We start from the raw sequence: 27,585 nt of genomic DNA on the forward strand, positions 1-27,585 counted from the left end.
GCCACCAAAGATCTTTTTACTGGCCACACCCTGCTTCTTCTTGTGTGCTCTCCTTGTATTTGCACATAGCAGCCTAAAACTTCCCAACAGCTTTCCACTGCTTTTCCCTTTGCTTTGTTTGCTGTTTCCTTTTCCCCCTCTTCTCCTTCCTCCCCCCACCCCCTTTCTTTCTTGCAGGGGATTCAACCTAGAGCTTTCACCTTGGCCTGCCTACCCTAACCCTTTTTCACTTGAACTTATCCTTCTGCCTCAGCTGCTAGAGTGCTGGGATTACAGGTGTGCATCTCACCTGCTTATCGCTTCTCAAACTGAATACCATGCGGCCTCCGAGACCTGCTGGCAGCTCTGTCACTCCTTCCAGATCTCTGGCCTCTTCTTATCCCGTGTTCACTCCTCACAGGTGCACTGGTCTCCCTGTAGATCCTCAAGCATGTATATCTTCCTTTTCAGGGTCTTTAATCTGCCCTTATTTCTGCCTAAAACAGTGGCCTTCAAACTTTTTAAAAGTCATACTCCCCATTAAGAAATTCCTCTTTATATGAATCAGTAAATATATCAGCACATTTCTACACATAAAGGCACAAAAATTTCATAGATGACACTCCTGCAATTTCTTAGTCCATCCTTCAAAAAGCTACTCCTGACTCATAACCTGAAGTCCGGAGACATTCTCTGCTCTGCTCTTTAAATTGGCTGGTCTTTCTCATCTTCTAGCTTTCTACCTAAATGTCAGTCACTCAGAGGGGCTCTCTTCAACCACCTGATCTAAACCAGGCCCCTGACTGAGGTTATTTTTAATCTCAGCCAGTTGTCCCTTCCCTTCAGAGAATCTGTCGAAGTTATAATTAAGTATTTCTTTGTTGAGACTTGCTCATTGTCTATCTCACAAACCACACGGTTCGCTTCGGAAGGCAGGGACTTTGTCTGCTTTGTTTCCCACTGTCTATCCAGCATCTGGCTTAATGATCAGATCAGAGTGGAATATAAATACAAATATTCATTGACAAAGTGAGTGGTAGATGTTTATGTGATGCTGAAGCCTCGATTTAGAGATAAGCTTCTCCAATAAAGGAACTAGGGTTCCTTAGAGAAATGTGTGATTTCTCCAAGGGCACAGGCATGGTAAAGGGCCGCAGGAGCCAGCCTCAAAAGTCCCGGTGCCTAAAGCTGGAACAGTCTGAGCAACCAATAACTTACTCAGATTATAACACGAAGTATTACATATCCACAAGAGTCTATATTGTTATAAATGATCTTCTAAATAAACAAATGGGCAGGAAGAGCTAAATCTTTCTTGCAGAAGAATTTCACTGAGGAGGTAGGGTCACAAGCCCCAGCCCAGCCTCGCAACTTGGCGAGATGTCTCAAAATAAAAGACAAAATAGAACATTAAAAATGGGCTGGGGATGTAGCTCAGTGTGAAGATCCTAAATCCAGTTCCCAATCTAGGAAAGGAAGGGAGGGAGGGAGGAAGAGATGGAGGGAGAAGGGTAGGTATGTAGGAAGGAATTTAAATAATTTAAATAGGTACTACCCTCAAGGAAGTGGGAGTTAATTCTCCCTATCCCACCCTGATCCTCTTGAGGGAAGGAAATGCTATACTAGGTGTTTGCTTCCAAACAATGGAGAAGGTGGGGGGAACAAAGTAAGTTCAGTGGGGGAATCTGGCAAACGGTACCTTGGCTGGGTGCTCAAGGCAGATGTCACCAGTGATGTCCTGGGGGTAGCACATGTGCTCCCCCGCCCCACCCACATGCTGAGATGAGGACACTTGGCCTCCGTGCCTTCAGTACCTACAGGCTCAGTGTAACTAGGTGAAACTAGCATCAGAAAAACTCAAATGAAGAGACAACTTACAAAACAACTGAATAGTACTCCTCAAATCTGTCAAGACTTCGTGAAAAACCAGAAACTATTACCAAACAGAAGAATTAGAGATGAGCTAACTCCCATGCAAAATCTTATGAGGTGGGACCATGGCACAGAAAAGAGAACCTAGTGGAAAAACTAAGGAAATCAGAATAAAGTATGGCCTTTAGTTATTAGTCATGTATCAATGCTGATTTATTGTGACAAATGTACCATAGTAATTTAAGATGCTGGTGATAGGAGGAACTAGGTGAAAAGTATATAGGAACTCTCTACAAAATCACTTCTCGGCCTTTTGGCTAAGATCAAGTGTAGGAACTCTCTGCATTATCGCTACAGCTTTTCTGTGAATATAAAATTGTTCTAAAATGAAAAGGTTAGCTCTGGTAGCGCACCCTTGTAACCCCAGCACTCAGGAGGCTGGGCAGGAGGATCGCAGATCACTGTGAGTTCAAGGCCAGCCTGGGCTATACAGTGAGTTCAAGGCCAGGCTGTCTCAAAAAAAAAAAAAAAAAAAAAAAAAAAGGAAAGTTTAGACTCACTGCCAAGAACAAGGCCTTCATTCAGTTGGTTTTATGGTGCACTCACAAAGAACTTCCAAGTCCTGATGGGACACAAAGACAATGAGAAAGCCTTGGAAAATGAATAGATGAATGTAGACCAGGGAAAGAAAGCATGGAGGTCCACAGGCCGGTGTGAGAGAAAGGAGTAAATGGCATCTTCTAATTCTGTTCTTGGTCCTGTGAAAGACAGCAGGGCTAATAGCACGGTGGGGATGGACAGTTAGCAGTGCCTTCAAAGCTTCCCATATGGTCTCTGAGAGTGTAAGGAGAAGGTTGGTGAATCGCTCTGTGGACATCCACAGACATTCTTCTTTTAATGGTTCTGAATGCTAATCACAGTTGTCTGCATGTAACTATTTATGAAGAAAAATTTGGAAAACATAGAAAACCATATTCATTTGTGCATCTATCAACAATATGACAGACTATTGTATTAGTTTTTTTTTGTTTTGTTTTTGTTTTTGGTTTTTCTCCGGTACCGGGAACCGAACTCACGACCTTGCGCTTGCCAGACAGGCGCTTTTGCCGCTGAGCTAAATCCCCAGCCCCTAGACTATTGTATTAGTATAAAATAACCTATGAAATACACAATGAAAACAAGGATTATAGAAGAGTATGGTGTGCCACTATCCTATGTGTGGGATGTATGTGCATGTGCGCAGGTATACACGTGTTACAAATGCCCAACAGTCCTCTGAAACACACACAAGAAACTGGTTTACAGAAAGGAGTCCTGTGAAGAAGATACAGAAGACGGGAGAGGGGTGATGACTCCAGCCACCCTCGGAAATTTTTGAATTTTGTACATGTCCTATTTGAAATTAATGAAATGACAGAATACAAGGAAGAAAAATCTGAATTTTGGCTACAGGTTATAATCAACTCATTTTAAAGTTATATTACATTCTCCTGAGTCTTTTGCTTTCCATGGGATCTAGCACATGGTGCGGCCACAGACAGAGACCATTAATTCTCAGAGTCCTTGCTTTAATGCCAGCTTCAAATGAGGTCTTACATGAGGTGACTGACAGGGCTGAAAAAGCAAGACATTCATTGCAGTTTATGTATTCTAAATGAGGAATTTAAAAATTAAATCCTACAATTATTTTATAAATAGAGTACTTGTATTATGTTATAGTAGTCTTTTAAAAAATCTTTTAAAATATCTCTATCAAGTTCCACTTGGGCAGCTTAGTGAAAACCTGTCTCAAAATAAAATAAAAATAAAAATAAGAAGAGGCTAGGGATGTAGCTCAGTGGCAAAGGACCCTTGGGTTTGGTCCTGACTACCCTAAAAAAGAAAAAAGAACCTAACCATTAATAATGAATCATACTAAGACCCACAAAACATATTAAGAGAGTTTTCTGCAAGTTCCTTTGTCTCAACAAACTGAGTTTCCTCAAATAACTGGTCAGTGATTTACTATAATTATTTCAAGATCTCATTCTACTTTTTAAGCACCTTCCAAAAGCACTACTCCAAGGCAATATAGTTTCCAATTCCAAAGGTAACACTTTGCTTCATCCTTATGGAATTAATGTTTGAAGCAGACCTAAGAATTCTGTGTTTTTAAAAAGAATGTATTTCAATCACAGTTCAGTTAACCTCAGGAGAAAGGATGTTCAATTTTCTTACACAGCATTCACTACAAGGTTAATCCAAATGTGAAGCATTTACATTCCACTGTTACTGAAAAAAGAAAGTCTCATGGAGGCAAGCACGGAAGACTGAAGGTAGGCAGGGACAGCGCCACGTTGGTGTGGCTGGAATCACAGTCTCAGGTCCCCGCCAACCAATCTGATCAAGATCTTCAACCAAACAACCCACATGATGACTCTTACACCTGTTGAAGGCTGAGAAGCTCAGGGCTAAAAAAATTTTCACTGTCTTCAAATTCAAGTTACATTCTTTTTGAGGGCTATATATAATATTTAGTAATAAGAGCAATGTGACTTTTTTTAGACCAACCAGAGTCACACTTATTAGAAATGACTACAGTAATCATTGTTCACATCCTCCTTCATACTTGTGAAACATTCTTCCTCTTTTTTAAATCTTATTTTCTCTACTTTTTTCCCCAGACCATCTATTACCCTTCTTCTCAGGCAGAATTACCTTCGTTTCCCAATGGTTTCTTCCCTTTCACCAATATAAGTAACTGAACTAGGTCTCCCTGATGCAATAAAATGCATGTTTCCTCTCCATTATGCTAAGGGGTCTGCTTCAATCAATCGCAATCTTTCAGTCAATCTCAGTCTCTATTTTTTCAAGTCTCAGCAACTTGGCGACTATTGAACTCAATATTCCAAGTATTTAAATATTTAATTGCCAGATTCAAAGAACTGGCCTCTGTTTTCTCTCTGCTCCTATTTCCAGAATCTGCCCTTCTTCCTACCCTCAAATAGTCCCCTCAGGCCAGATGAAGGAGCTTCTTTTTCTACTCTAGGTGTTTCCTGTGTGTGCAGCGCACCACTGCCCCTCACTACAAAGTCACCTCCATGCAGAAGACTCATACAGTATCTTCACCACTGGCTTGTCTAAACGCTAACAGCCTCATATTGTTTTCCTTCCCTTAATATAGATTTATCGCGGGCCTATGATATGTCATTCCATTGTGTTAGGCACTGCTGAGCAAAGCAGGCCCGGTCCCCTGCGTTCACACAGCTTACAGCCTACCAGGAACACGGTGCGATGACTACAAGCGGGTGTGAGCTGTGGGAGTAGGAGCAGATCTCGTTCAGGAAAGTTTCCAGAAAAACATGGGGCACCCAGTGAAAGTGAATGTCAAACAAATAACAAGTTCTTTTTCGTACAACTACGTTCCAAATACTGTGTGGGATATACTTATGTTAAAAATTATTTATTTATCTGAAATTCAGCTTTAACTGGGCATCTTGTGTATTTATCTGCTACATCTGGTAACCTTACCATGAAGAAAAGTCTTGAATTGAGAGAAAAGATGAGGAGGAATTAGCAAGTGAAAGAGGTAGCGGAGAGGGGAAACTTTCCAGGGAGGAGAAACAAAAAAGGCTTCAGTTGGTAATGATTTTCATACTTTTGAGGCTCATAAGGAAGAGACCTGAAGGAAAGGACCTCTAGTGAGAAGAAACCCTACCTTGCAGTCTTTATCATGATAAGGGTTTGGGGCTTCATCTCAAAGCAACAGAAAGATTTCATGCGGAGGAGAAAATGATCCTAACCTGATGCTTCAATCTCTCTAGCTGTCAGAGAAAGGCATTGAAGGGGCAGAGGTGGATGACGGAATTCTAGTTCTGAGGCTACTGTTAGAGGCAGGGGATGTTAGTGGCCTGTGCGAAGGAATTTGCAGTGAGAAAGGAGAGAGGTGGACAGGTATGAGAGTGACCGGCATGTGTGACTGACTCCATTCCACGCCAAACTCTCATTTCAACTCACGTCTCCTGGAGGGAGATTACCATACCTATAGTCAGCCCTGACTTCTCTCACAGACTGTAGCCTCTCACTTACAAAGCTCACGTGGATTCTTTATCAAAGGACCTTTTAGTAGTCAATCTGCAGTGGGTGTACAAGTCAGAACCACTTGTGGAATGGTAAACAAACCTTGGTTCTGGTCCCTGCCAGGTCCCTGTCAAGCTGACTGGAAAGGACGAGGGCTACAGGAACAGTAATTTTGCAAGCAGCTCCACAAAGTATCAGGATGTAGTGACACCCCTGAGAATCAGTGTCTGTTTTAACATGGCAAGTCTCCAAAATAAAACGCATCATTTGTTTTCAACTGCATTCTTACCTGGGAACTAATTTCCTAACTTCCTAATTATGTCCCCAGCTTTGACTTCTTCCTCACAGGTTTCCGTATGTACAGGTGATTCTTCTGTACTTTCTCTTCAATGTCCCTTTCCACTCTCAACACTACATTCACATGGGTTTAAAATTATCAGACTCTATTTTTGGGGGTACCGGGAATCAAACTCAGGACCTTGCACTTGCCAGGCAGGCACTTGTACCACTGAGCTATAATCCCAGCACTAGAGTTGTTGTTTTTTTTTTTTTCAGACTTTCTCATATTAACGATACATGCATACCCATTTTTTTTTTTAGTTTTTTTCCGGTACTGGGAATTGAACTCACGACCTTGCGCTTGCCAGGCAGGCACTGTGACATACCCATGTTTAGAGCAGCACAATTTATAATAGCTACTAAATCTTGGAAATGGCCTATATGCCCATCAACACATGAATGGATAAAGAAAATGTATTTATGCATAATGGAGTACTACTCTGCCATAAAGGATAAACCTGAGGGATTCATAGTGAAGTAGATGCACCTTGAGACCATATTAAGTGAAATACACAAGCTTTAATATTGGATGGTTTCTCTTAAATAAGAAACCCAAAATATATGTGAAGCACAAAATAAAGGGTAATAGGGAGATTTTTCTCAAATGGGAAAGGGGAATGAGATGGAGAGAGTGAGAGGGAGGGGGCAAAGGGGATTAAAAATAGAGAAAACATGGAAACAGAACTTTTGTAAAGGGGGGGTAGAGGGTGAAAAAAGAACTGATGTGATATATACATGTACCAACTCCCCATGATGAATCTAATCATTATGTGCTGGAAACATATACTAATATACATACATAAAATTCATTAGACTATTTCTAACAGGTCCAGGCCAGAGGTATTCAGCAGTCTGAACAGCACAGTCCTCCTGGGCGAGGGGACCAAAGGGCTGGCAGACCAGCTCTGGAGCAGCCCAAACAGAGACGCCTCTCTTTGACCTGTTCTAGACGTGTGAGTAGGTGTTTATTAAAGAAAACCACTCTGCTGGTTAAAAAAAAAAGGTGGAAAACCACCGGCTCAGCCACGAGGGAGGCTTTCTGTCATTGCTCTGCTCTCCTGGAACAAGCCTGCTCCAAACCTCCCTACACACTGCCTCCAGTCACCACCCTAAGCAGCTGCTCTGAACAGATGATCTAACAACTAAAAACATTCAGTGGCTCTTCTTGTACATCAAATAAAATCTCTTACCTGTAGCCTGGTACTTGAGGTTTTCTATATTCTGTTGGAATCTTTCCTGTCAATTTTCCCTCTCCTACAAGTGAATTAGGCACCAGCCCAATTGGACAAGCTGCCTTCTGAGCTTTTGTTCATGTGACTCTATCTAGTTCGCTGTCACTTTTCTCTTTTACATTCTTTCCAGCCCTCCCTCAAAAGTCACTTCTTCATGAAAGCAAGATTTTCCTTAGAAGTTATGGAAGCATTCAACAGATACTTAATAAACCTCTGCAATGTACCAGGCACTGTTAGAGGGATGGAGTCATAGAGCAGTCCCTGTCCTCATGGACTGTATTGTTTTAAGACCAGAAGTAAGCCAAAGCAACTGCAGAAAGTGGGAAAGATTGTGGAATCTGGGCCGTCTGCCTGGGCTTAATCCTGGCTTGATCACTTTCCTCAGTGTGCAAGGTAAATGAAAGAAATGTTCTGTGCCTCATTTTCTTCATGGAGATCGTATTAGTAATTATCTCTTAGAGCCCTGAAATTAAGTTACACATTATAAGCATTCAGTTAGCTACATGGCCATAAACAAATATTAATTTCATAGAATGAATTCTACTATGAAGAGAAGAGAGTATGATGACTAGAGAGTGACAGTGAGAGGGGACAGAAGTTGCACTGGGTATGATTTTAGATCAGGTGTTCAAGAAAGGTTTCTTTGGATGGGTGACATAAACAGATATCTGGAATGTGGAAATAAGCTAGGCCAACAAAGTACCAGGGAAAGGTGAAATTAAGCGCAGCCCCTGAAAGGAGAATCATCTTGACATATTCACGGGACAACAAGACGGGCAAGAAGGCCAGTGTAAAATAACAGAGTAGCTTCAAGAAAAAAGGCAAAGATGTCTAGTTTCTCATCCCTCTTACTCAACACAGTTCTTGAAATTTTAGCCAGAGCAATTAGGCAAGAGAAAAAACCAAACCAAACCAAACCAAACCAAACCAAACCAAACCAAACCAAACCAAACCAAACCAAACCAAACCACAGAAGGGATACATATAGAAAAGGAAAATGTCAAACTGTCCCTGTTTGTAGATGATGATCCTACACCTAGAAGACCCTAAAGACCAGTAAGACTTTCAGGGCTGATAAACTCAACAGCATAGCAGGATATAAAATCAACATTAAAAACTCAACAGCTTTACTATATACTAATAATGGACTACCTGAGAATGGACTACCTGAGAAATGGACTACCTGAGAAAAACAATTCAATTTACAAGTTTCAAATAAAATTAAACACTCAGGAATCAATCTAACCGAGGAAGTGAAAGACCTCTACAATGAAAATTTCAGAATACCAAAGAAAATAATTGAAGACATCAGAAGACAGAAAGACTTCCCATGTTCACAGATTGGCAGAATATTGTCTAAACGGCTATATATTTCCAAAAGCAATTATTATGGCTTATATCTAGATGACCGCCCCCCTCTCCAAGCTTAATGTGTTCACAGGTGGAGCCTTTGGGAGGTGGCTGGATCATGGGTGTGTGACACTAGGATTAAGGGAATGTGGTATTGGATTAGTAAAATAATTGCATTAGCGCAGTTCTGGGTGTAGCTGAAGACGGAAGCCCCACTGGGTATGGGGGACACCAACCAACCGCTTGTAGCCTGGTTGGAATATAATGGGAAACATGGAAGGCTGGGTTGCTGCTTTCTGCCTGCCCTACCATGGACTATTTCTCCATCCATGCACCTCTGCCATGTCTCCCTGTCTTGGAAACACCTAAGGACTAAAACCTCAATAAACTGTGAGCTGAAATAAGCTTTTCCTCTTATAACTTGTGTGTGTCAAGTACCGTGTCTCAGTAAAAAGAAAAGACAGCAATCTACAGATTCAATGCAATCCCCATCAAAATACCAGCAAAATTCTGCACAGTAGTAGGAAAAAAAAATTATAAAACTCATATGGAAACACAAAATACTCACACTAGCCACAGCAACCTTAAGCAAAAAAGAGCAATTTCAACTTATACTACAAAGCCACGGTAACAAAAACACTCGCACCAAAAATAGGCATGCAGATAATGGAACAGAACAGATGATACAGAAACAAACCCACACAACTACAGCCACCAGATTCTGGTCAAAGGAGCCAAAAATCTGTGTTGGAGAAAAGCCGGCCTCTTTAGCAAATGGTACTGGGAAACTGGGTGTCCATGCCCACTTGCAGAAGACTGAAACTACACCTGTGTTTCTCACCCTGTTCAAAAATTAATTCAAAATAGATTCAAGACCTAGGCATAAAACCCGAGTAAAATGCTAAAAGAAACAACAGGGGAAACACTTAAAGCACAGGTAAAGAATTCCTGAACAGGACTCTGAAAGTAGAGTCAGGGATATAGCTCTGTGGCACAAGCACCTGCCTGGCAAGTACAAGGACCTGAGTTTGATTCCCGGTACCAAAAAAACCAAAAAGAAAGAAAGGACCCTGAAAGTACAGGAAATAACAGCAAGAATCTACAAGTGAGACATCAAATTAAAAAGTTTCTGCACAGCAAGGGAAACAGAGTGAAAAGACAAGCTAAATAATAGGAGAAAATTTTTACTAGCCACTCTTCTAACAAAGGATTAATATCTCCATAAAGCATTCAAAAAACTTCACACCAAAAACTCAAATAATCTAATCAATAAATGGGCCGATGAATTGGACAGATACTTTCCAAAAGTGTAAGTGGCCAAGAGAGCCATTAGGAAAATGCAAACGAAAATTACACTGAGGTTCCATCTCACCCCCATTAGAAGGGCTGTCATCAATAGGAATAACAGCCAGGTGTGGTGCCACACGCCTGTAAACCCAGCAATTGGGAGGCTGAGGCAGGAGGACTGCTACAAGTTTGAGGCTAACCTGGGCTACACAGTGAGTTCAAGGCCAGCCTGAACTACATAGCTAAACCCTGGCTCAAAATATGAAAAGTCAATGGATTTTTAAAATGTGTGTGTGTGTACTCAGTGTACTCAGCCATAAAGAAAAAGTCATTTGCAGGGAAATGGATATGGAGACCACCATGTTGAATAAAATAAGCAAAACCCAGACAAATACTACATATTCTCCTTAATATGTGGAATGTAAAAATGATTGCAAAAAGCAAATGAAGACTATTAGACAAGTGGAAGGGACTGAGGATGTGTGAAAGTACAGAGGGGGGATGGATATGAGCAAAATATATGCACTGAACTCCCCAAATGTAAAATGAGGTGTGAAAATGATGTTGTGTGCATGTACAAATCTGCCAAGGTAAACCCACTCATCTATATAACCAGTAAAGTGGGATAATAAAGGTAGCTGGGGGTAGAGAGAGGTATCAGCAGGAGGACCAGAAGCAGAACTTGGTGAGTTTAGATCCATTTTGGTTGAGATGGAAAGTCACTGGAATGTTTAGATCAAGGAGTTTCTCTGGTATCATTTATATTGTAAGAGATGTAGCTCAGTGATAGAGCTCTTACCTAGCATGTCTGATGCCTTGGGTTGGAGCTGCAGCACTACGTAACACAACACAACAGAACACAAAGACTGAAGGGCATCAAGAATGGAAGTAGGGAAACCAGACAGGAGGATACTATAATAGTCCAGGTTGAAAAATGATGGTTGATTAAATTTACATGGCAGCAGTGAAGACAATAAACAGAAATATTCTGGGTATATCTAAGGATTCATCAGGCTCCCTGGCAGATGTAGTTATGAAGAAGGAATTGAGGAACAAAAGCTGACTCTTACGTTTAAGGACTGGGGAACTAGGTAGCATTTAAGATAGGAAGAACAAAAGAGGTGCAAGTTTCCAGGGCAAGGTAAGTGTTCTGCTTTGATCCCCACCAAACTTAAATTATTACGTATCTGACATGGATGTCAAGTAGGGAGTTAAATATTAAGTTTCGAGTTCCAAGGAAAGGTTAATAGTGGAGGTACACGGTGTCAAAATAGAGCAAGTTCAAGTATTACGTGTAGCTAGAGAGAGAATCAAAGTCTCAGCCCTAAGACACGTCAGTATTTAGGAATCAAGAACAATCAAAGGAAACTGAGAAAGGGGTTCAAGTAAGAGGAAAAACAGGAAAGTGTGCTGTCCAATGGAGAAAGTATTTCAAGAATGAAACAAGATGTGGTTCAACTGTCAAATGCTACTGAAGGGTTAGGCAAGGTGCCATCTACATTAAACTATTCTCTCAGCTCAATTTTCTCATAATACTTTATTTGTGCCTTTCTCATTACAATTTCCCAGCATAACGCTGTGCAGTTATTTTTGTCTGTTCTCCTCTTACAGGTTCCTTAAGGTCAAACTTAAGGCCAGAACATCCACCATACTATTTGTTCAATAATACATCAGAATTCTATAAAGTGTAGGAGAATGTGCCTAATATACAAAGATGTTCTAAATGTTCTTTAAACCTACTGTACGGGTTTTGCTCAGCCTATAATGAAAGATATCCACCACACATCTGTTGGACTCTTACTTAATCACAAGCATCTGGCATATATATAGATATATCTATATCTATACAAAATATATATACATATATATTTTTTTCAGAATCATGTGTTTTCCAGTCCAAAAATTACTTGGCTTTTACCCCAAGATGATTTTCTCCCTTCCCTTTCAAGTCTGCTCCAGCACCTGGTGATACATGCAGAGCCACCAATCACTATGTATGCTACACTTGAACACCAGCATCATTAAGGTTGCTATTTTCATGTTACATGATAATGAATTTCAAAAAGACTGAAGCTATAGAAATATAGGTACTGAGAATGATCCAAAATTTTAAAGGAGATATGGTTAAGATGGTATATCCAAAAGAGACTGACAGGATAAAAATTTTCCCTAAGCCTGCACAAAATCATAGGAGTCAGCTACTGTTAAAGAAACAAAAAACTCTATGATCAACCACAGCAACATAAAAACCCAATTTACAGAAACTTTTAGCAACGTATTTAGAAACTATGCACTAAACATAAAAAGGCAGTCCTCACATCTCAAGCAAGTTCATTATCTAGACAGAGATCTGAAATACCTGTTTCATGTGCCAATGTCACAGAAACCCACCTACCTGTGAACCTGGCCACTCTTTTCGACTTTAGCTGTGCTCTACCTGAGGCTCTTGGTGATTAACAGGATGCCACACTTTACTCTGTGGATCTCAGCTACCTTCATGGCTCCCTGAAAGCCAGTATGTACATTTGATTCCTATTCACTCTCATGCTTTAGGACTGCAAAGGGTTTTTTCTCCAATCCATTATTATCAGCTATTCAATATATACTTGGTAAATGAACTTCAGTAGTTACAGACAAAACGGCACACATCTGGAGGAAGAAATTTTTGTTTGGAGATGAGTCAGAAGCTTCACAGCTTCAACAGCCAAAGTTGTTAGAAAGGAGTAAGATTTATGCTATAAATCCTAAATCATTATGGTCTAATGACAATGTAGCATTTCACAACCTAGAGTTTGATAGGATTCTGTGATACTGCGGTGGGGGGGTGGGAGATCCTATAGTTAAGAAAGTTTGGTAAATGTTGGATGAAACATCTCTCATTTTCGTAAGTTTTAGAAGCAAAAACAAGACACAAACCACTCATTTATGAAAAGGTCAAAATTAATAAATACCTCCAGATGCTTAGTGAGAATAGCTTCAACTCAAGGAGCTGCTTAAATTAGAGTGATGTTGAAACAGAAGATATATGTTGTGGTCTATACTACAATTAAGATGAATGTGGACTGACAAGGCTCTGGTCCACAGTGGTTCCTACTGAAAGTAGCTGATTTGAGTAAGCACATCTCCATCAGTAGTGCCAGCCTGAACAAATGAACTTTGTGTACTGATCTCTAAATGACAAGCTCCTTCCTATTTTTATAGCTGGTAATTTTAATAGAATATAAGGCCAATTAAAAATGTCATTCATCATAAATTTTTCCTTTTCATATATATTTCTAAAGCACCAACTTTGTGGCAGACCCTCCACTTAGAACTGGGAAAAACAAGGAAAAAGGTTTGGTTGTGATTTGGGTGTGGAGAGGGTACAGAGCAAAAGCCAGAGTAATCATTTTTAGAGTGGTCAAGGGAGATGTCAAATTACACTGACATCTCTAAATCCTTACTTATCTGTTTATCATTGTTAATGGAAAATGGTTGTTTCTAGAAACCTAAGTACTTAATGAACAACCTAAAGAATCCAAAAATTCTTCCTACGATTGCTATATTATGCCTACTAGATTCTATAGTACTGTAGTATGTTTGCTAATAACTAGAGAATTTTTATTTCATATTTGAGGAAATCTGAAGGATCTTTTAGCAATATAAAGCTACACAGTACATAAATTTTTATACTAATGCTCCTTGATTCAGACGGATAAGGTGAAAATGTCACTAAGTAAAAGATGCATTTAATACATCTAGCTTACGGGACATCACAGCTTTGCAATACAGTATGCTGCATTGTACCAGTTGTTTACCCTCAGACTGCTTGGCTGACTGTGAGATGCCGATCTCTGCTGCTGCCTAGCTTGACAGAGAATCCTACTACATACTCTTAGCATATAAACAAAAATCAAGTCAAAATCTGAAATGCAGTTCTTCCTGAATGCCTATCACTTTTGCACCATCATAAAGTCAAAAGCCCAACTGTAATTAAAAAGTGTCATTTAACCTCAAATGATCTGAAGAAGCATGCCCCTTTCTCTTCTCCCTACCCAGCCCTGGAATGTTTAATACTTTCATACCAGGTGATAAATAGATGTAGGAAACACCTAAGAGAAAGACAAAACTCAAAGACACAGTATTGTGACTGATTCCTTCCTAGTGATTATCTATGAATGGGTCCAAATATTCCAAATATAGTCACATTTCATTTTTCTCTCATCATGCATCAAGATTTTACACTGTTTTTTAAACTAGTGCCAGTACATGGCACATGTAACCCAACTTACCTCACACATAAATATCATTAGCATGATAAATAAAAAGTGAGACCATCATTTTTTGGTATGACCTACATGAACTAAGTTTCTGAAGACTGAAAGGAGGAAAAGGTTACCTAGAATAGTCTATTTTGAAAATAGCCCATAAAGATAACCATTAAGAGTATTTGTCACTCAATGCCAAATCTTATATATTGCTTTCTTAGAGAATGATCAATTTGGTTTCCATTGAGAGATGAGCATAATACTAGCCCATTAGGGGGATGCTGTCCCCTCATATTCAGATTGGAGTATGTCTGTACATTATCATCCTATGAAGAACATGAGATCAGCTTTGAGATCTGTGGTCCTCTCCTATTCATTCATAGGCTCTCCTTTATTCCTCAGCCTTTTTATGTCCATAAGAAACTTGTTAACAGGTTTAAAATCAAGGAAATCTTATTTCTCCAAAAGGTTACCTTGTTTTATATAAACTCCACTTTTCAATTTTTAGAAATAAAGACAGACACAACATTTACTTAATTTTTTTAATAAATCATAAAATTTAAATGTTCAAATAAAAAGAAAAAAAATATTTAATCCAGCTCTAATTTCTGGTTTTATTCTTCCTCTGGGACATTGGAGGTTTGACTTACCTGGGATTACAGAAGGGTAAAAATGTCAGGATGCTGGTGTCATAAAGAACAAGTAAGTTAAAAAAAAAATGGGTACTGGTTTGATAACATTTTCTTTCAGATCTGGAAGTAAAGGTCAGCAGCTCATTTCAGTCCATTGCAAATACCTTCCTCTGATCTCTTTGATGGAAGACTACTTTGGTTTACCATTCTTACCACACTTCATCACAGTTCAGCACTCCCTGGCACTGTGATCCTTTTGCTCATTGAAGCTCATTTCAGTCTATAAAAACTTCAAGGGGGAAAATCCCCAAACTGATGAATAAACACTTTAAATGTGAACAATCATATTCAGACCAATCTCTTACAAAAGTACAAGTCAGTGGACTTTTTTCCTTACATAACTCAAACATTGCTATTTTTTCCTACCTTTACCAAAATGGCATTTTATTTACATTGGCCAGTTTTTCCTGCTTGCTTCTATTTTTGTAATTGATACCCTATTTTACTTTTGGATTGTATCTTTTAATTTCTGTTTCAGAATACAACTTTGAGCAACTTTCACTCTGTGAATAAATTTGTTACCAATCAGTGAAAAATCACAAAATGAAGAAGAAAAGGAAATAATGAACACTAGCAGGATCTCACTTGAACATTCATGAAATATTTTTATAAGAAAAACATTCATTTTTATTGTGGAATCTAAAACAATTACTGTATGATACTATAAGTCATTAGCATATTCAAATGGGTTGACATTCAACATGGACAGTAAGCTAGCTCACAAGAAACCAATTGCAGTGCACAAATACAACTGGTAGAATCCCAGCAGCCTGTTAATGTAAGTTCAGCAAACTTTCCTTATAATGAATAAGAATTCCAGTACTTTCTGGATATTTTTGGTAAAGTTAAGGAAAACCTACTGCAGTCAAGAGATTGATAATTTTTAGACTTCAAAAAGTGGCTGCCAGGGGACCACAGTGAAAAGTAAGTCCTGGAGCCAAAGGAAAACTAGACTGGAAGGAAATGGGTTTTAAAAAATGCAAAATTATACAAATTCTTAGCGTACTACGGTTCGACAGGCTTACAGTGATAAACAAAACAACAAAGATAAACAGTTAACACTATATCTTTAGTGTGTATAGAACACAGCTTTTAAAATTGGCAGCAATGAGTTCTATGACAGCTCCTGAGACATTTTCCTATGCCCTATACCCACCCCATGCTAATGCTAAACAGTAACAGAATAAAAAGTGATTTTACTGTATGGAGTCAGAAAGTACTTGAAAAGTGACAAAATTGTATGCTATTAAATGACAAAACATTATTTAGAGGCTTTATTTAAAAATGTCTTACTGTTCATTATCAAAGTTACAAGATTGCATACCAATAGACAGACTGTAAACATAGGAAATTTTCATTAAGGAAAGATGGGTTTACTGTAACTTGATCTTTTACAAAAAATTACTGCAAGTTATTGATAACAGAATTTCTCTTTTACTTTCTTAAGTCTAATTCTCTTGAAAATTAAACCAATGTTTCCACTCTCCTGAGCTAAAGTTCAACCATGGTCACCATAGGAAATACCCCTGTTTATTTGTTAATCAGAAATACAAACTGAGTGGCACATATTTCCTTTTTCTTCTTAGGCCAAAGGTTTCAGCTTCATTATATTTTACAAGAAAACAGAAGACTCGCAGTGGTCCTGTTGAGTCTTTCCCGCTGTGGCTGAGGTGTAATGACGGCAGTGGAGGAAAGCAGTGGTGATGCACAGTAAGACCAGCCCCATTGCCTTATCTGACATGGAATCTCTTTCCTGCTTGGCTTGCAGCAGCAAAGTGTCTCTGGTCAGGTTGCTTTCACCAAACCTGATTGAAACAAAGGTCGACATGCTCTGGCAAATCATTTTTCAGGGTGACTCCAACCAGACCAAGAGTTGGTTCTTCAATCTGTTGGTTGGGGGATGATGCTAATATGAAGAAAATTATCTGGGTAGCTCAGATGTTCACTCAGCCACTGCAGAGGTGTTTCCAACATTGGCTCAATTCCATGAATCATCACTTGATTCTTTTTCCCCCCATCTATTCCAAGAAAAAAATCCAACAATAGTCAATAGGAATCAAAACCGCTTAAAAAAAAAAGAAAGAATGAAAAAAAATCTATTGCCTTTTCAAAATCCTTAGTGAACTAAGTGGATTTTAAACCTGTTTTGTCCTTTGAACAGAAAATGCAGACATGGAGAAAATTAAAATGTCACAATGTATCACCCAAAACAGAAACCTGAGGGTTACAATCAATTCTGATAAAAATTCTGTTGCTATATGTGAAAGTATTCATTCTTTCTTAATTACTGTGCTTACCTAAGATTGACGTTAATGAAACTATAGTGGAGAAAACAGCCAATTGTAACCACTGACCAAAATTATTTTAGTTAGAATGGTACTGTATAGCTATTAAAAGTGACAAGTACATGCAGTAGGGCCATATATATTTTTAAAATGTAAAACAAAAATGTGACTAGAAATCATCAGAATCAGAGCAGTGTTTGAGAAGATGTTCAATAAAACAGATGGCAGCTTTGGTTGATTTTCAGAAGTGTCCAAGTATAACCTTAGAAAGTGTTAGAGATATTAAAATACCAGTTTAAATTTTAATCAGAAGGAACTAAAAGTCTGACTCAGGGATTCCTATCTTAAAGAGTCATGAAACCTGATTTATTTTCGTTATCCCCTATTCACTAATTAAAAGGATACTATAATCCACTTTTCTTTTAAATTTAAATTGTATTCCAAATGAAAGATTAATTGTATGTTTTTCATGATTTTGGTATGATCTACTGATAACTTTAAGATAAACAGAAAAAAATCGTGGTTTAGTAAGAAAATAAACAAAATTCCTCCAGTGAAAAGGAATAAAAGAAAAGAAAAAGAACCTTTTCCTGCTGGGTGTAGTGGCACAGCTGTAATCCCAGCACTCAGGAGGCTGAGGCAGGAGGATCACTGCAAGTCTGAGGCCAACTTGTGCTACACAGTGAGACCCTGCCTCAAAGAAAACAAAACAAATACCTTTTCCTTATTCCTATAACATAATTTGATCCATTCAATTCTGGTCTCTTTGAAATATGGAAATCTCTCAGCTTCCTGAAGATAGAAGACAGTAATAACACAGGGAACTCATGCAACTCTATGAGGGAAATACCTTACTTTTTTTCTTTGTACTGTGTTCAGAACTACTTTTCAATCCCTAATGCCCTAATGCCTGGACAAAAATGGGTTAATGATATATGGTGATAATGGCTATGGTAGCACCTAAATGAGATCTTTTTAAAGAAATATTTAGACTTTCTATTAGAGATAGCACAGTCTTGGGAGGTCCCAATTTAGGACAAAAACACTACATAGCTGGTAAAATGGAATGCCAAAAATAAAAACCTTACATATGTGATACTAATTTCAAAGACAATCACCCTTACCCTGCACAGGCTCCCAAATCGCTGTGTCATCATTTAGCATAATTTCAGTAAGATACTACCATGTAAAGCTACTAGTCTTTTAAAAAAAAATGCTTTCATTGTTGTAATTTTTCTGCTAATCTTTGATGCATCTATATATAGTTTCTCATATAGTTGTGAATGTAGTATTAATACAATGACTGATTTTTACAATGGAAAAGATCTTTAAATTTAAAAAGTATATACAAATACTGCAAAATGTAAGAGAATAGTACTTTGGGAAGAATTTTTCAAATGTTGATATTCAAATGGATAAACCCTCAGCTATCTGGAATGATTCGTTCTTTGTAAGTTGTAAATTGCCAAGGTTTTGCTGTACTAAATCTTTCTTAGAATATCTGAAAGCATTTCTGGTATAGTTCTCTTCTAATTCTTATTATATATTTCTTTGAACTATTTTAATATTCTCAGAACCTTCCTACTAGGCACTGAGTCAAAAAATGAAAGTGCAGTGGTGTAAAAGTTCTTTATGTGTAACCTTTATTTTTAAGCCAAAGCCACCTCTGGGTCCTCTGTAGAAGAAACAAGTCACAATTTAATATCCAAAATACTGTGCCAAAGCAATATTTAACAGTGGGAATAAACACAATATGGCAGAAAATCAACTCATGCACAGTGTGTTGCAGGGCAGAAGACCAATCCTATTACAACCAAGGGAGGGCTGGAGTTTATAAGCTATACAACACAAGTACAGAACTTTGCGTAACAAACTTGATCGATCATGTGATCAGAGCCCTGAGGTAGCAGCACTGATTCTTTACTTTGGAAACTTTCACCTTTAATCTGCAACATAAAAATGCCACTAACTAAATTTAGAAAACTAAGGAAGAGTACTATCCTAGCCCTTAAACGAAAAGCTTAAGATGTGAAATACATTTTGTTACTATATACATTTGCACAAATATTTCACCTGCATTGATCTTTTTGTTTTGTGACAACCTTCAACAACTTAATTACAAACAGAGGGATTCTTAGAATGGGACCACAGTTTCCCTGGAAATACCATCTAAAGTTTCTTATTCATCACTGTGGCCCCGCAGTGGCTAGCGAGGTACTTGACATACAGTAATTAGTCAGTAAATGTTTTCACAGCTTGGACAACTTTATTGATCATAGCAAATACTGCCAAAATTAATATTTTGAGAATAGTTTCTGATATCCACCCCTGCTAGGTAGAAGAGCTAGACCCATAAAGACTGCTTTTGCTATTAAAACAACAAAAAAGTGAAAAATGTTTCTAGGTAAGCCAAGTACATACGCTATCACTCTAACTCATGCTACCATTAATAACAACAAAGCATGGCTACAGCACAATTTGGCAATATGCAGACCAGCAACGGTAATAATGATAATTTACATTCATTTTTTCTAAAAAAAAAAAAGGAAATACATGATGATAATATTAAAGGAAACCATATTTTTGGTAAATATGTCTCTGTTTCAAAATGGAAATCTAGAACGTAATACTTAGAATGAGAAACATGTCACTACAAAGCAAATGACTCAGGAGAAAATGTTACTTCACATCTCTCCCACTCAGAGATTTAGTTTTCAGTAAACGGATCCAACCCAGGGCCTTGGTATGCTAAGCAAGCCCTCTACCGCTGACTGACTACACCCCACTCAGGTTTTTAGAAGTTACTGTGAAGCTTTAAATTAGGTAAACATTTAAGGCACCAATCAAGTGAACCAATTCTTTATAATCTTTCATAGATGTCATGGGGAGGAGGTAACTTTGATTTTGGTATTACTTCAGATTTACAGTGTATTATTTTCTAACATATTTCATGTAACCACATTATAATTTCCAAAATCAAAAAACAATATAATACTATTATGTAAGTCCGTGTTCAATTTGCTTCTCTGATCTAGAATCCAGTCTAGTATCATCTTAGTTTGTTTGTGCTGGCTTTAATACAGCACTAGGGACTGGGTCATTTATAAAGAACAAAACTTGCTTCTCACAGTTCTAGCTGGGGATTTAAAGGCCAAGGTACTGGCACACAGTGTGGGTTTTCATGTTAGGACCTCATGGGGAGGAAGGTGGAAGAGCAAGAAAGCAAACCACCCCCCAAAGCCCTTTATATAGCAGCATTAATCCATTCTTGTTAAAGTCCTGTCTTCTGTAATACTGTGGGGATACACCAGCATTAATCCATTCTTTTTTAAGCCCTGTCTTTTATAACACTGTTGCAATGAGGATGAATTTGGAGGACACTTCAAATATAGGAAGGATTACACATTGCATTATATTCCAAGTCTCTCTACTCCCCTTTAATAGACAACAGATTAGTTTCTTTATAGTCCTTGACAATTTCAAAAGTACATGCAACTATTTTTTACAATGTCCACAAAGTACTTTTAAAAACTGTGCTACATTCTAAGAAAACTGTGTTCAGACATATTTTGGTTATATGAATGGTAGAAATAACAAAAAAAAATTAATAATGAAGAAAAAAAATCATAATAGTTATACTAGTCACTAGTGAAAATTACAAATATGAAACAATGGAAATACGTGTATTTTTTTGAAAGTTGCTCTATGAGGCACTACTGAAAGACACATGGAGTATTTGGTACTAGTTCTGGTAACTAATGACTCTGAGTAGATCTAATTTCTTTATAAAATGAAAGTTCCAAATAGATACATGGTCTACAAATCTGGCTATCAGAACCACATGAGAGATTAAAAAACATAAGCTGGGCTCCTCGCCAAACCTTCTGAATCAATCTCTGGAGTAAAATCTATTTTTAAATGTTCTCTGGAATAAATTTTTTGTTTTGTTTTGTTGTTTTTTTGAGACAGGGACTCACTAGTCTGAACTGGCTTCAAACTCACAATGATCCTTCTACCTCAGGCTTCAGCCTTCTGAGTGTTGTGATTATAAATGTGCACCACCACACCCAGGCTAGAATCAATTTTATAATCATAATGGTGTAGAGTTTTTCTTCAACATGTTATACAGAAACCCAGTAGGCAACATAAGTGAAGACAGGGTAGTTCAGGATGATGTGGGATTGAGCCTGACTCCCAAATCCTGCTCACTTACTCTGATACTCTGCAAGGGTCACAAATTGTAAAACTTTGGTCTAGAATATCACTAACAGGTCTTTGGTTCTAGCATCTGTGTCTTTTATGCCTAAGCAACAAAGTATTTCTCTCAGAGCTCAAGTCATAATTTTTCAGTTTTTAATTTGTAGTTAATTCACTAAAATGTGTGGGGCTCCTGTTCCTCATTTTATAGTGTGGAGAAAGAATTCTAATCTCCATGGCTGCTCAGAGAACTACATGGCAGATCTAAGGAAAGCACTCAGAAGAGTCTACCATAGGGCATGGCTATCGTAATTATTTAGTAACAAAAGGCAAAGTCATTATAATTCTCTGTTCTCAAAAAGATGAGACAATGTTAATTATTTTAATATGAGACATATCAAAAGACAGATTTTTTAAAAATCTAGATTTCAATTATGTGATTGGCATACAAAGGGCTACCAGACTTTGCCTTGTATTAATATGTACTCTGATTTATTCAATTCCATTGTCCAAAGAAGGACCGAAACTCAAGACTCCATGATTACACAAATTAAATGATGTTTGAAAAACCTCTGAAAGCAACGTAAAACTCCTGGATTAAGGGAATAAAGCTCTCAATATGTAAATTTAGTATGACACCATCCATGTCAAATGAGCCCTAATATACAATCATTATATTGTTCAAAAGATCTTTGTCACTTTAATTCAATGATTTTTTTTTTTTTAAAGTTCATAGCCAGGCATGGTGATGCATGCCTGTAATCCCAGCACCTGGGAGGCTGAGGCAGGCGTCTGAGGCCAACCTGGGCTACATAATGGATTCAAGGCCAGCCTGAACTGCATAGAGAGATACTGTCTCAAAAAAAGAAAATCAAGTTCATACTTGTAAATATGAAATAACAGGAAAGCTAAGGTCAAATGTTGTAACCACCATGTGTAGTCCTGTGTGTTCAAATTTATATGATCCAGGAGAAAACAAAAACATCTGAAAAACAAATTTAATACTTCTGAAAAAGTTTTAAACAAAGACATGAGCTTTATGATTAGTTCTAATCTGAACAATTTTGTTTTATCTGACAAATCCTTTAACCTCTGATACGTTCATTAGTAAAATGGCAACTAATTGAATCCATCGATATAAAAAACCACAAGCTGAAATCTGAAGTGCATATATCATGCTGAAGGATTTTGACTCAGCCACTATGGTAATAGTCAGTGAGGTCAGGTCAAAGGGGGTTAAACCAAACCAGGATACAGCCAAAGGAATACATCAAACGCTGATTTTAAAAGGGCAATTAATCTTAGACAGAAATGCTTCCTGGGGAGTAAGATCTCAATCTTAAGAGCACACTACATGATGTAGCAGTAAAAATGAACATACACAAGCTTACACAGCTTTTATCCTATGATCACAAACAGAGGGAGAGTGCTGTTTATCAGAAAACTACAAACCCATTTAAAGATACTTACATTAACTTCTTCCGGATCTATATTCTCTTAGCAGTACAGGTCTTAATGAATATACATGCTAATAAATATCTCCATATATTTTTTCCATGTTTAAATTTTATAAGATTTTTATTATTTTGACCCAAAATAGTTTGAGCATTTTTAATATTTAAACAATATCAAAACATGCCCACACTGTTTCTTTTAATTTTCATTTATAATCATTGTATTTCTTAAGGACATAATCCAAATTTAAATGTGAAAAACCTATGTAATTAGCTTTAAATACGAAAGAAAAATTATACGGATTGTAGGACCATTTTAATAAACTGATAAAAAGCACCCTGACAAGAAAAATAAGGCAAAAATTTAGACATTAAACACTGTTGGCTTAAAAAAAGTAAAACTTTAAAAATATAGGTTCAAAACGTTTTTGATCTGCTTTCATAAAATGACCTAGTAATTCCAGTTTGCTATATTAGGAATCATTAATACTTGTCAAATATGAATTGTAAGATAGCACAAATAATTACTATTTCAATGACTGAAATCCCACAGAATTTGTTTTAATGAAGGAATAACTTGTTTTAGATTATATAAATATACTATTATTTTGGCATGGAAATTCTGTTTTCTAGTACTGAAGATAAGAGTACAAGCATCTGCTTCTCACTTTTGGACAAGATGGTTAATTAATTTAGGTTCTTGAGATTAAGAAAAAGAATAATTAAGGAAGAGAAACTAGAGGTATATTCTGTCAGGTTCAGTAATCTCATCATCTGCATTGATGGAAAATGAAAAATAGTTCTACATGTTTCATTTTAGAAAAGATACATCAATGGACTTAGACATTAAGAGATTCTGTATCACCAATATTAAGTCAGTGGTGTCCAAGTGTTTACAAAAGCACAGAAATAGAAGGAAAATGAAACGAAGAATTTAGTAGGGCCATCCCCTATCATCCCAGTTCTTTGAGAAGCTAAAGCAGGAAGATCACAAATTTGAACCCAAGCTATGCAATTTAGTAAGAGATCCCTGTCTCAAAAATACAAAAGGCCAGGGATGTAGCTCAGTGTAAGGGCCTGGCTCAGTTCAATGCCCAGGACCAGAAAAAAAAATTAAGCAAACTTGAAATTTTAAAAATCAGCTCACTTAAATTCAGAATTGATAAATTTAAGAAAATATAGTTACCAAGTTTACACTGGAAGTAATAATATTATTTAAATATGCACACAGTAGATTATTCTTCATAAAGGGCTACATCTGAAAACTTTTACAATTCCCACTGTGAATGATATCAGTCTTGTACAAAATATGTATACAATGAAGGATAGAGAACAATAAAAGCAGACCGTGTTAGGAAGAAACTGAACAAAGAGGCTCCCACTACAGCTGAATGACCCGGTTCTATACTTCAGACTCACATTATCTCAGCCCATTTACAAATAAGCCTTCCAGGGTTACTTGTGAAGAGCTGTAACCCTAAATAAATGTGTGATCAGCTATTTATAGTCTTGCTCAATGAAAAACTTTCATTAATAGCAACAGCATGTTACAGTCTTCTTTGTGAGTCTTTTGCCTTTAAGAGGTTTTGTGTATTTTAACAAGTTATATAACAATAATCAAGCTGGTTGCTGGAGATGCAGTTACTGTGGAAATATCTTAGTAAAATGAGTTTCTTTATTTCTTACCAGAACCACAGTTCCAGTATTCCTAACCATGTCCAGAAGTTAACTTCTAAAAAAGTACATCAATGGTATGGAACTTCTTCCATAATTTGAGACCTTCTTTTCTTGTAAGCAGTTTCAATATTGGTTTACAGTTAAGAGTTATCATAAATTTATACTTTCTGTGTGTAAAGCTGAACAACTATTACTTGTCATTGTATAGTGGAATGACGAACAAAAACCCGCTTCTTTATAATCTGACTTGGTAAATATCATGGGTACATTTCATTTACACAAAAAACAGTGCAAGACACAAGAAAAATTAATTGCAAAATCTGGAAGAATACTACACTACAAAGGCTCTCAGTGAAAAACTTGTTTACTTAAACTCCACAACTATGAGATGACAATAAGAAACATTATTTCATAAAATAAGAAACATTCTTATTCCATAAAATAAGAAATCTAGATCCATTTAAAATAGAAATTCAATGATCCATTTAAAATAGAAATTCAAAATAGAAATTCAAATCTAGATCCATTTAAAATAGAAATTCAATAGAAATCCATTTAAAATAGAAATTCAAACAGTGAAGTCACACAGGGATACTAGTTCATTCTAATTCAAATTCTAAACAAGTGCATAAAGGAATACTGGAATTATAAAACCACCATTATTTTACTCCAAGCCCTCAATCTGAGGAAGCTGCAGGGACGGTGACATTTAGTTTGCATGGCATGCATTTGCCAATTCTTCTGGAGGCAATGTTATCATGCAGATGACTGTGATTACTACAGGTTCAAACCTCCAATAATGAGACACTGATCAGTTTTAATTCTGTCCAAACACTTAAAGGATCTGCCTCCTAAGGACAGCAAGGGATTTAGATGGCTTTTCCCCTGCTTTGTGTCTGCAAAAAATGCAATACAACATCAAATAGTGACTTCACTTTCACAATCTAATTACATACAGCAAAGGAGAAAAATCTATATGCATCATAATTTCTTACTTGTAACATCTGTTCTGGGGTTTCTTATAAATCACATTAAAAATAAAGGTTTATAATTTATAAATTAGACTACCTAAATAGGGTGTTCTAATTTCTCAGCCTCAAAAGCACTCAGTCCCTCAATGCCTTTCCAACATTTCTGACCTTACTGAAAAGTTCACATACATGCGTGGTGGAAAGGCACAAGAACACGAGTCTCTCAGCAGAGCAGGGACATTTTAGATCACATATCACCCCTGGCAATCAGCTCCCGAGTGGCTGGTGAGGTAATGTTCGTAAGCCTGTGGCACATGTGACCTGATCCCTCCCCTCCTCTGTATGTCTAATTTACATTCATCTTTCATTTAAGATTTAGCTCAGTCATTATTCTACCTGCCAGAACCAACGAGGGCAATTCTAAGAACAGTACTTCCTCCCTACTATTCTCACACTGAGCATACTGCAACTGCAACTGCACACCATTCTGCCCACTCCAACAGGACCAAAAGTTTGTTAAGAGCAGGGATTTCACTGTGTGTTCTTATGTCTTAGTATGCCCAGGGCCAAAGACAGTATAAATAATACAAAGAAAATGACTGATGAGTAATGAAATAACCAACAGAAACTGAAAGTTAAATGGTAGTTGAGAGGGGTATTAGAGAGTAAATCAATTCTCAGGAAGCAGAGTAGAAATGGCAAGGGGAAAACCAAGTGGTTACAGGGTTGTATTTCTTGATGAGAGAGATGCAGGGAACTTTTACTAATTTACCATGGAAAAGTCACCTTTCCTTACACATGTGCTCTATTTGTGCAATATCAAATATGAAATCAGGTTAAAAACAGCCCAACACTTACAGAGGGCTGATAAGTGGAACCATGAAATAAATTTTAAAAATGAGAAGGAACATTTGTATTGTAACCTGAGCTTATTAAGTTTTTAGACATTATATAGAAGACTGGGCAATAAGGAATGATTGGGCAAGGTTTATAGGTGTTTTATAAAAAGTAAATGCTATTGTTTTAAATTTTTATTTTCATGCATATTTTAGTGTGTGTTTTCCTTAATGAACAAAGAAATAGTCACTTCAGCTCTGGTGCACAAACATATATCTGAGTCATTTAAACCACAGCTGAAACCACAAAAACAGTTTACCTGAGCTCACCTTTGGTTATTTCCTGTTACCTCTAACTTGGTTAACTCCATTAGCTACTTACAATCAAAAAGAAACATACAAAGGAGTTCATCATGTTATTCCATGAGAACAATGACTTAAAGCATGTCTTCATAAATATTAGTATATTCTACTTTCATATGATGAAATAAAAAATTCCTTCACAAGTGAATCACATCTTGCAGGGAGTAGTAGACAATGGTGCCATATAACTTTTATAAGTACTTTCTCTTTTTATCATGTGATAACAGCCAGTTCTTATCCACACACCCCCAATTTTAAAGTCTTTCGCTTTCAACTTGAGTGCAGGTGTGTCAAAATGCTTCACATGTGACAAAACTACAGGTGTACTGAGCCATACAGTAAACAGGATACTTTTTTTCTTTTTTTTTTTTTGGTGGTAGTGATGCTGGTACTAGAATCCTAAGGCCTTGCCATTTAGCTACACCCTCAACCCATTACTTATTTTAAGCCAAGGTCTTGCTAAGTATGTAGCTAAACTTGCCCAGGCTGGGCTTGAACTTGCAACCATTCCACCTCAGCCTCCCAGAGCACTGTGATTATAGGCATGCATCACCATGCCCCACCAATACTTCTTTACTGAAACAGTGACCTGATGTTTCTGCAGTGCTGGGCAGTGAACTTAGGGATTCTCTACCACTGAGCTACATCTCTAGCCTTTTTTATTTTCAGACAGGGTACTGCTAAATTGGTCTTGAACTTCCCATCCTCCTGTCTAAGTCTCCCCAGTAGTTGGGATTAGAAAGGT

The 27,585-nt window shown here is 37.4% G+C and overlaps 1 protein-coding gene across 4 annotated transcripts in view; it reads right to left on the reverse strand.

Moving 5' to 3' along the window:
- The window catches only part of Atg5 (autophagy related 5), a 145,217-nt gene that overhangs the window by 6,502 nt on the left and 111,130 nt on the right, over nucleotides 1–27,585 (reverse strand). The window contains exon 8 of one of the 4 annotated variants that reach the window (XM_005377828.2): nucleotides 15,643–17,075. The exons of the other annotated variants lie outside the window; for them this stretch is intronic. Within the exon in view, the coding sequence (XP_005377885.1) occupies nucleotides 16,939–17,075 (137 nt within the window). The 3' untranslated portion in view covers nucleotides 15,643–16,938. Of the gene's footprint in view, nucleotides 1–15,642; nucleotides 17,076–27,585 lie in introns of those variants that run through there. 4 annotated transcript variants of the gene reach the window in all.

Source organism: Chinchilla lanigera, unplaced genomic scaffold, assembly GCF_000276665.1.
Source record: "Chinchilla lanigera isolate Chin_1 unplaced genomic scaffold, ChiLan1.0 scaffold00010, whole genome shotgun sequence".
Lineage (NCBI taxonomy): Eukaryota > Metazoa > Chordata > Mammalia > Rodentia > Chinchillidae > Chinchilla > Chinchilla lanigera.